This window comes from Anopheles aquasalis, chromosome 3, assembly GCF_943734665.1.
Source record: "Anopheles aquasalis chromosome 3, idAnoAquaMG_Q_19, whole genome shotgun sequence".
Lineage (NCBI taxonomy): Eukaryota > Metazoa > Arthropoda > Insecta > Diptera > Culicidae > Anopheles > Anopheles aquasalis.
Genome location: NC_064878.1, coordinates 36846564 through 36856563, shown reverse-complemented (window position 1 = coordinate 36856563; position 10000 = coordinate 36846564). Strand labels below are relative to the sequence as shown.

At 38.6% G+C, this 10000-nt stretch overlaps 1 protein-coding gene across 7 annotated transcripts in view; it reads left to right on the top strand.

The window, feature by feature from the left end:
- The window catches only part of LOC126574136 (SCY1-like protein 2), a 68702-nt gene that overhangs the window by 50035 nt on the left and 8667 nt on the right, over positions 1 to 10000 (top strand). For 5 of the 7 annotated variants that reach the window (XM_050234137.1, XM_050234133.1, XM_050234134.1 and 2 more), the window contains exons 19-20: positions 3201 to 3218; positions 5148 to 5297. In XM_050234137.1, the coding sequence (XP_050090094.1) occupies positions 3201 to 3218; positions 5148 to 5297 (168 nt within the window). The remainder of the gene's footprint in view (positions 1 to 3200; positions 3219 to 5147; positions 5298 to 10000) is intronic. The other 2 variants (XM_050234136.1, XM_050234135.1) reach the window with 1 other exon arrangement.

The following is a 10000-nucleotide window of genomic DNA, read 5'->3' as shown; positions in this document are numbered from 1 at the left end:
TGCTCAGTTATGTGCTCTCGTACCATCAATGTACATTAACGATCTAACCTTTTTTTACTCTCTTCCTATTTTTTTCTGTCCCCCTTTGCTGCTATTCATTTTCACTTCATCCCGCGTCTTGCTACGCTCGCTCAATTCATCTCGATGCTCCGGATAATGCTCAACACGGCGTGCCTTTTTTTGTTATTTCCCGTCCTTTCACACACCAAAGCAGGCTTTCAGCGCTCGAGGGGGCTCCGGCTCAAGCCTTTCAGTGCCTTCCTCATCTGCTTACGTAGTAAGTCTATGGACCTTCGAATGGACAAAGCTGCTGCTGCTTCAAATATCGGCTCTAACGCCCATGCAGTTCTAATTGCTCTTGCTCTTCACGCTTGCCTTTTTGCCTATCGCTGTTCCTGCATTTCACCAACCGTTTTGAATGATTGTTTTGATCCACATCCCGGTCACATGGCGATCGTTATACTGTTGGATCCAACCCATGGCAAAAACCTATGCTGCACCGTGTGGCTTCAAGCACGTGGTGTGTACGGCTATACGTGCACCTGTGTATGTTTTTGTTTGTTTGTGTGCGTATGTATGTAAGTGTGTATGTGCGTGTGCGTATGTTGAAACCACTGTGCTCGTCTCGTGCTCGTCTCGTACCAGGGCGTATGTGTGCCCTAACTTTGCTCTTCTCAGCTTTCCATCGAATGCTCTACGAGTACATTCCGATGACGTTTGATGGATGATGTCATATCTATTTTGTGGCGCATTCGTTCGATCCGATCAGTATTCTTTCTGCGTGATAACTGACCTTTTCCTTTGTATGCGGTCATTTCACCGCGTGAGTCCAATTTGCCGCTTCTGTCTGTCTGTCTGTCTGTCTGTCTCTGTGTATTTCTTTGCGTGTGCACGTCGACGTGATCCTTTAATCGTCGCGTGTAACATGTGCTCACTCATCTATGTTAAACACATTGTTGAAACCCTTGAAATGAGAATTACATTTGCTTTTTTACTTCTCAACAACAACGACAGTGACTTCGATAGCTCGTTTTTAAGGCCTGTTATCACTCGCTCGATAATGCCAATCTGTCTGCCAAGCTAATGTTTCTGTTGCTGTCCTACCTGCATGAATGCATCCTTCCCAACGCATCTCTTCCTGTGCTCAACTCTAACCACCATCGACTCCATCGAGCGAAAGAACAACTTATCATCCCGCTCCCATCTGTTCTGTTAATCTCCCGACGATCGTCATTTTACAACAAGGCTCATCAGCAATTCTCTCTATGCACGAAGTGACGCACAATGTTTGGCGATAAACCAAAAACACTCTCCAAGCTTTTCCAGTAGCCATCAGCATCAGCTTTTCAACCCCCCGGGAGGGCGGAACTAGTTTCGCCCGGAGTAACGGCAAAAAACAAAGAGATCGAGAGCACAAGAGGGTAAAGCATCAATAGAGGCCACCTGTAGAGCACCTGTTGACATTTAGTGACCAGATATTTTTTTTTGTTAAGTATTTTCCATGAAAGACCTTTTGCCGTAGCTGAATGGGATGTGCTGATGGGAAACCAGCTCCCGCTCTGGATCTGCAATGTTGTTTTTTGACATGGAAGTGAAAGTTTTTTTGCTGTTCTCTGTGAGCTCTTGTTACAATGAAGGGCAGGTTTGTGTTTGGGTTTCGGCTGTTCTGGCTTTGCGCAATTTAGTTCTGATACATACTGTTTTGTGACGGTTGGGAAAGATCAAAAGTCTGTCAAAAGTATAGTGTCCCACGTTGATAGGTAGTCGTATGTAGTTTCAGACGTTGTTCACCAACAAATAGGAATATCATATCCTCACCCCACGATTCTAATTGTTTTTATTATTCTGAAGAACACCGGGAACATTATTCATATGATTACATTGGTTATGCCATTGTTTGCACATTTTTTGTCTTATTTTGTCATCGAGTGAAAGGTGGCCAGAAGATATCTCTAGCCATTATGCTCTTCAGCCATTGTGGTATTGTTAGTGCAAGCTTGTGCTTAGCAGTTCCTTTCATGAACATGCACATCTAACAGATTATGCTACAAATTCTTTAAAGGATGGATTTTCCATAAACATAATCCACAATGCTTTCATTGCCTTCCGTCATCAATGTTAAATGAATACTTCTGCAACTCTAGGGCACTATTTCGCTCAACCTGTTGGAGTCTTCTCATTATCGCAGGAAAATCCCTGATTGGTTGTTATCGAAAATACGGAGGTCAAAAAAATAACATTATTAAAAACCTCATTTGTCGATTGGTTATTTGTTTATTGGCCAGACTAACACTCCGTCGATGATGCGTAAAATCCTCTTATTTCAACTTTAATCCCTTTCTATACGCTTTGGACACCCTGTAACACTTTTTTGAAAACTATCGTGCTGCTTTGAACTCTGTTTTGTGGCGTCTTTTGCTAGACTGTGTGTTTGGTTTGTTTGTCTGTTGATTTGTCAGCTGGTCGCAACTTTTCCTCATATCCACCGATTCAAAACTTTTAGATAAGTGAATAAGTTACTTGTTCTAAGTTAATTGCTCGATCGTTAAAAAGATTTTTTTACCTTAAAGCGTGCCTGTTTGGTTTATTCTGTGAAAGTTTATTTACGTGTTTCTGTTCGTCTCGACCCGCAAACATTTCGTTTCCGATTGATGTATAAAATAATAGTAAGTTTTTTTTGCCATCCTTCAATTTGAATCAGAAACATACTAATCTGTTCTTGGCCAATTTACAACCAGATACTTTTAATCGTACGTCCTATCTCGATATGTGCCTACGTTTGATAAACATGTATTGACAGAGTTTGAAACGTATACCTCAATAGAAGTAAAATCGTACAATATAATTCGAGTCAATTCTACCAAGGATGGCCTTGTAATACCATTGACCAATCCACATCCCATCAATCGATACTAACCGAAGGTGATTTATGGAAACCTGTCACAGCGAAATAATTTAGTACCTTGCAACAATTCATCAGCAAACAGTACGCTACTACACGCAATAGATAGCAACATCCAAACCACCAAACCACCACAAAACCACATCAGTCACTGTCGCACAGACACGCTCTCCAATGCGTCTCTTTGTACTAAACGCTGAGGCTACACTTGTGAGAGGCTATGATGTGACCGATTTGATCAATCGACATCGGAAAGCGAACGGAAACAAAAATAAGCTTTTCTTCCCTTTGACTTTAGCTTGCACGGAGCATGATCGTGAGTACTATCTGTCTGTAACTATTTTCTCTTTTCCGTATACGTATCCCACTGTAGGCATAGCCCTGGTCAAGTGCCTTCGTCGTACTGTTGCGGTGCGATAGCAATGCAAAACCCTGCCGACAGCTTCCTGTGCATGGTCTTCAAACCCTTTTGAATTCCATTTCGATAATTCAGTCTATTTTCCGAATTGTTTGCAAAAGCATTGAGAGACTATTGTCAAACATGTTACTGATATCAAATCCATTTCTAAACTAATGTAATTGGTAAGGAATTTCTTCCATCTTCCCAGAAACATTCTTCCAATGTGGATTTTTTTTTTGTTTATTTTCGTTAGCATCAAAAACAGTGTCAAATTATCCATTAAAACCTTCAACGGATTATTCATTCTCTTTCATCTATGACACCGATGTGTCAATAAGTACCAGTAACACTTATTTTAAGGAAATCCCAGAATAAGATTCTCACATCGCTGCCTTCTCTTCTTTTATGTTTATCCTAGCTGTAGCTACAGGCAGCTTTCATCTAGCTCGTACATTATTCATTCCTCCCCAGATTACAGCTCTTTCTCCTAAATTGCCACATTTACTTATATACTGTTTAAATTGGTTTGCTAACACTACGGCATGTTTGCATTCAGTAAATAAAAGGAAAGCCTTTAAATTTGCTGCGCTAACAGCAACTTAATGTTGGCGTTCTTTAGTACGCGTTCTGATTGTGACTTTGAGTTCGCCAAACGGTGCGTTCTGATTGCAACTGCGAATGAACTGTTGCTCGAAGTGTAACACTGTCCGTAGGTGTTTTGGAGCTACTATCATTGACTCCATATGATGCCTACCTACTGCCTGTTTATTGCTGTTACCATGCTGTATGTACATATATTTATGCTTTTAGTTTCATTTCATTGTTGGAAGGTATGTTGTTATTAGTAAAAACCAATCTGCTATGAACTACTTACTCTTTCTCAATCCAATTGGCATTCCATTGGCGTGTAGTGCACATTTCAAATGTCCCTTTTCTAAGCATCTAAATTTGCCACTAAATTCTTTCGTTCTGTCAGAGAATTTGGGCTTTATGGTATTCTGCAACCCAACGCACACCGATGAACAATAATCAAACTAAAAGGATTCATGCTTATTCCGCAAAAAAATGTATCAACCAGTGGCTTTTATCTATTCAAATTAATGACAATGAAGTAAAATAGAGACTTGCTATTTTTGTGTTTTCGTGTTAACTAGCTCAACACAGTGCATCGCCAAGAAAGTGCCAGAATACCGCAAAGAAACTTAGGGACAGTGATCGGTACTTTCAACTGAATTCTTAAATTATAAATTTAATAAGTTTGTGATTGACACATGATATCTAAACAGAATCTTGAAGCTGATATTATTTTAGATAACTTTATTCCTCTAGTTTAATTAAGATAAGAAACAAATGGAAACGTTACAACGTTTTCAAAAGTTGCATTTTTTTGGCTAACCCTGTAATGCAACATGCAGCCTATTGAAGTGCAAAATAAAATGAAGCTAATGACAAGCCATGCCACACCATAATTTGATGTAAACTATGTCGGTGTAAGGACTAGTTTGGGAAGAGGAACGGTACCCATCGCCCATATTCTCTGACAGTCAAAGTATAGGCCCTGATGGAATTGATAATATGCGAGAGACAACCAACAAAATGTGTAATCGACAACCACTAATCGCGAAATCAATTCTTTTTTCTCTCTTTTTTCCAATTTTTATGCTTTTCCAATCTTATTATCTCGTTTCCATCCTTCATTTGCATCTTGTGGTTGATGATGATGATGACGTGACAACCCTCTACCGTATCGCGTGGTGCACATTCACTTGGAAACCCCAAATCATCCCGAAACTGCCGCCGAACGCAACATCGTGACGTGACTGACTTGAACCGTGGCGAACGTAGGGAGGCTCTATGCCGAACACGTCGAGCAGTGTTCCGTTCCTTCTATCGTCGAGCATGCAGTCAATACGGAGCCGTCGTACCTCGACCGTGCTCTCGTCCGGGCCACTCGGTTCCGGTTCCGGTCTGCTCCAACAGCTCGGTTCCGGCATGGTAAGACAACTGACTGGTTATGGTGGCTCCGGTGCCGCAAGTCCGGTTCAACAGTCCCTTTTCAATGGAAATTCTAGTAGTCAGACTCGAAACAATTATGTACGAAAGTGTCCGTCACTTAATATTACGTTTAGTCGTTAAAAACCCCACCGCATCACTTCACACCTGCGCGCACAAACACACATACACCCACAAACACACAAACATAAATCAAGCAGCACCAACACCATCGTACGTTCCGATTTCTTCCAAATCATTGTTCATCGCCTCGCCTCGCCTCCTCTCTTGCTCTATAAGTCTCTTTATCCAATTAGAGCCAAATCAAAGCTCTTCCTTTGGGTTATGGTCTTCCCCCATTACCTGCCCTTTGGTTTATGATTTCATCACAATTAAATCTATTTATTACATCAACCGGTGTTCCATTTTCATTCTTCTCTATGCCACCAATGACTTCGAATGGATTTTACAATAATACTTTGTTCGTCGTTTTCCAAAATCTTAACGTCTTTTCCCATTTATGTTTGCTACTACTGATGAACGTTGACGCAGCTAGTATATCTTTACGACGTTCATTTGTTTTTTTTTATACACCACGGCATAATAACTGAATAATTGGCACTAATATGTTTTCGTTATTTGCTTTCACTGTGTTGTCTTACAATCTCATTGTCTATTACGAAAAGGACTTCTTCTATTTGTTAACTCATTACCATGATTCAAAGCTATTCAAAAATTCTTCTTACCGGCATATTATTTTATGCAACATGTATGCTCAAAGCAACGGCAACATCATTATGTTAGTTTTAAATCTACTGCCACTCACTCACATTCCGCACAACGATTCCAAGTCGAACGATACCAACACTAGCAAATTTTTGATGGCGAATATATTTTAACTTAGCAATAATTACATGCAAAATAATTTATTGAATTACATAAAACACGAAATAAGCTGTAAGGTAAAGAAGAAAATATTGGTGCTGTAAATCGTGAAGCATGTTGCCCAGTCAATTGCAAGCATTGAACAATTAAGATCAATCATCTTTTAAGCCAAAAATGTTACAACATCAGAACAAACCTCGACACAATCCTACAATAGTCCAACAGTGTCAATATCGTTAGCGAGTTCCCGGGCAGAGATCAATGCATTATGTGAGTGGTCCCGTGCCTCACATTAATAACTGAAAGCCTGGGAGAGTTCATAGTTGACAACTTCATACAACCACACAAAAGGTGTATTGCACACTCAAACACGTAAGTACATAATTCTGGGCTCGCAGCATAAGTCAACGGTGAATAATATGGTGAAAAACTATTCCATTTCCTCGGAGAAAAAAAACATTCTTCTTAACCGGTGAAGAGCTGGTTGCTACTCGTTGGAAATGGTGTGTCTGTTGAATGTTTTCGTTGTTATCAATGTTTCGGTGTGTTAATCACCACTGTACCTATCGTCGAACCTTTTGGAGCTCATCATTACGAACTACGATTTTTAGTGACAATCAATCAGTGTACATCCAAAAAGGAACAAAATTGACAATATTTCAAACAATGATATACACATGTGTTCGAATTTAACAACGACTCGTAAGCGCAGACACAATCAGCAGCATCATATAGAAATAATTGTACGACGATAGAAGACGAATTATATACTCTCAAGCTTCTCTCAAGAAGATGATACTCTCAAACTGTATGATATCATGATTGTTCACATGATAGTTATTAAAATATTATTAAAAAATGCGGCATTTTCTAAAATTACGATGTTGAAGAAAGCGCTTTCAGCAGCGAATCATAACACACCGTTGTCAAGTCAAGTTTAAATCCAATTTGTTTAAGTTAGTTATATTCAAAGATAAACTGATTAATCCATTCCATTCCATTTTTAAGAGAGAATTTGTTACATGCTTTGGTAATTAGGGATAATAATTGGTAACAGTATCAACATTTCACTGACCATTGATTAATTCACAACATGTTGAATCTCCGAACAATAACCGTCGTCATTGGAACGTTTGCAAATAGCAGAGTTTCTCCCGTATGAGTCTACCGTGCTTTTCCCAGTACAATTACACTGCTAATCTACTACAAAATGGCACATATTTTTCCATTATGGTCGTAATTGTGTTTTGGTCTCAAATTGGATTAGTTTGATATTGATGTTTTACCATTTCTCTCTATCACATCAACATTCGAATGTGATTTGTGAATACTACTTTCGAAGCTACATCCAGAAGGTATGCTTTATAAAAAAAACCAGACTTGGCTCCTTTTTCTAACGTTTCCGCAAACTTACTATTCCTTCTTCATCATCTCTAAATCGTTACTACTCTATTTCATAAGCAAATCTATCCATTTCTGTCCTAATTTCACTGAAATCAACAGTTAAAAACTGTTCGATTGTTCTCCTGTTTGCCTCTTCCAAACACAATTTCTAAGAAGGTATGCACGTGGCTACGTACGTGTTATTCAGTAGGATGCTTGCTGTTCTTCTCTATAGCCTGTTTAATTGTACTAAAAGTAATAGATGAGGACTTGTATTCTATTCACCTGCTATTATTACACTTGAAAAAAAACTGACCAACGGTATGGAGTTTACTGAACCACTCTGTCCACTATAACCAACCTTCTTTTGCCTATCAAATAGTGCTCAAAGATGCTTTGCCAGAGAAACCAGTCTGGATAGTCTTACTACTATACTTGTCGATGTTTTAATATCGAATGATGCTTTTTTTTTTTGCGCAAAACTGCCAAAATATTATTCAATCCATTTGCCATGCAGTGAAAACCTTTTTACGGTCATATTTTTCTACATTCATATCTAAAATGTCGTGGAAGCTTTCTACCTAATGTGAATACGCTATGTGTTTATAGATCTAAACAATGTCAGGCGACAAACTTACACTAAACATTTTCGTTCACTAGTGGTGCCATGTTGGGTTATGGTGTGCTTTAATTAATGTGCTATCGATTTCCCTGCTATTGTATAATAAGTGAGTCTTACTTTCATAATTGTTAGGGAAACCCCTTCTATCTTATTTGCTATGTGCTATTACAGCTTGTACGCAGTGTACTATTAGATGGGAAAAGTGTAATCAATAGTGACGTCATTCAATGTTAGCATTGTGGTAGATCTATTGGTTTGATTGCAAGCATCCAATAACATTCTCTACTGCGGATGTGAGGTTACGTTTTTAACAGAATTTTATTTGCATCATTCTTCATGTTTAAGTAATCAAGCCCTTCAATTTACTGCTTTTATGTTAAAGTAACATGTGAGGTCTAGTCAAATTCATTCATCCGGCATAAATTATGACATCAGAACCATTTTCCACTGATCATCATGCTCTGTCTTTGCCCGGGAACAAACGACATTTTACTGAATGATTATATCATCATTTCAAACCAATTCGAACGTAGCTGCGAGTTTATATGTTGTAAGTACCGATGCTATTATCAGAAACACTAGTTGCAATATTTCTTCTTTAGCCTTTATGCTCTCGTTCATTACAACTTTTCATCATTCTGTTCAGTGATGCTAAACACATGAACAACTTATTACTGTTTTCAATACCAAGGCAATAAGACTGTAATAATCTTTCATTGCTCTCATCTTGAGTAAAATTATGAAATTATTACCCTTAGCCCTTTTTTTATTAATTTCTTATCTTGATTGTAATATTTCTCTGCACTCGCTACCTAAGCTTTTCTAAAAAAAAAACTTACTCCTGCAATACTTATCTTTCAACACAAAAAATGCACATAGTCTAATCTAAAAGCGTACACGTCCGTGGTTCACTTTATACTCTACAACACAACGCTAAAACACCCTATATCGCATCTCTGCGATTTACCACGGGAGATGCAAGATGGCACATGGCATTTTCAAGGATTTTCCGCTGCATCTTTGTCAGTTTTTACTTCGATACGATCCAAATTTATTACATGATATTTAGGATCACCAATAAAATTTAAAGACATTACAACCCCCACAATAACTTCCACTCGAAATAGGGCCTTCATGGAAATTGGTTGAACCTCTCTTAATTTTATTTCTATTCTATGAGCCACTTGAAATAGTGATACACATTTATCACCTGTTCCACAAAGCTAGCTTTTATGAATGATCATTTTCGCTGGAGGTGGTCATTTGTTATTATTTACGACACCAGAACATCACATATGAATTTTTAAAGCGATTTAATCTTGAAAGATGTGTGATACTGACGTGATTCGACATGTATCGCACAATATACTCTTATTCTCAAGAGAATATTTCGGCTCTTCCGGTTACAATGAATGTATGCTAATATGCTGCATCCTGCTTGTCTTTGTAACAAGCATCATGCGAAAAGGAAGAGATATCTGAATGTGAAATGACACAATAACTTTTCAATTTACTCTCGTACAATCTCGCAGCATATGAATAACAATGTACCAAGTTCATCATCTAGGCGCACACTTTTCCTTATCTGAGAATGTTACGTGCTCTCGAATTCTTCGTTCACACTTTACTTTGCGAACGTTCTTGGTAGCATCGTGGAATGATATCGGGGAAGCCACGTCTCGCAAAAGCAACATTTTACGTTCGTCCATAATCAGATTACATGTTCACCTGGCAGTTGAGTGAAAGCTTAATTCCTTTTCTTTCTCTGTCTTTCCTTATTCGACTTTCTGCCAACATGAGAGCGATCAAAATCTGA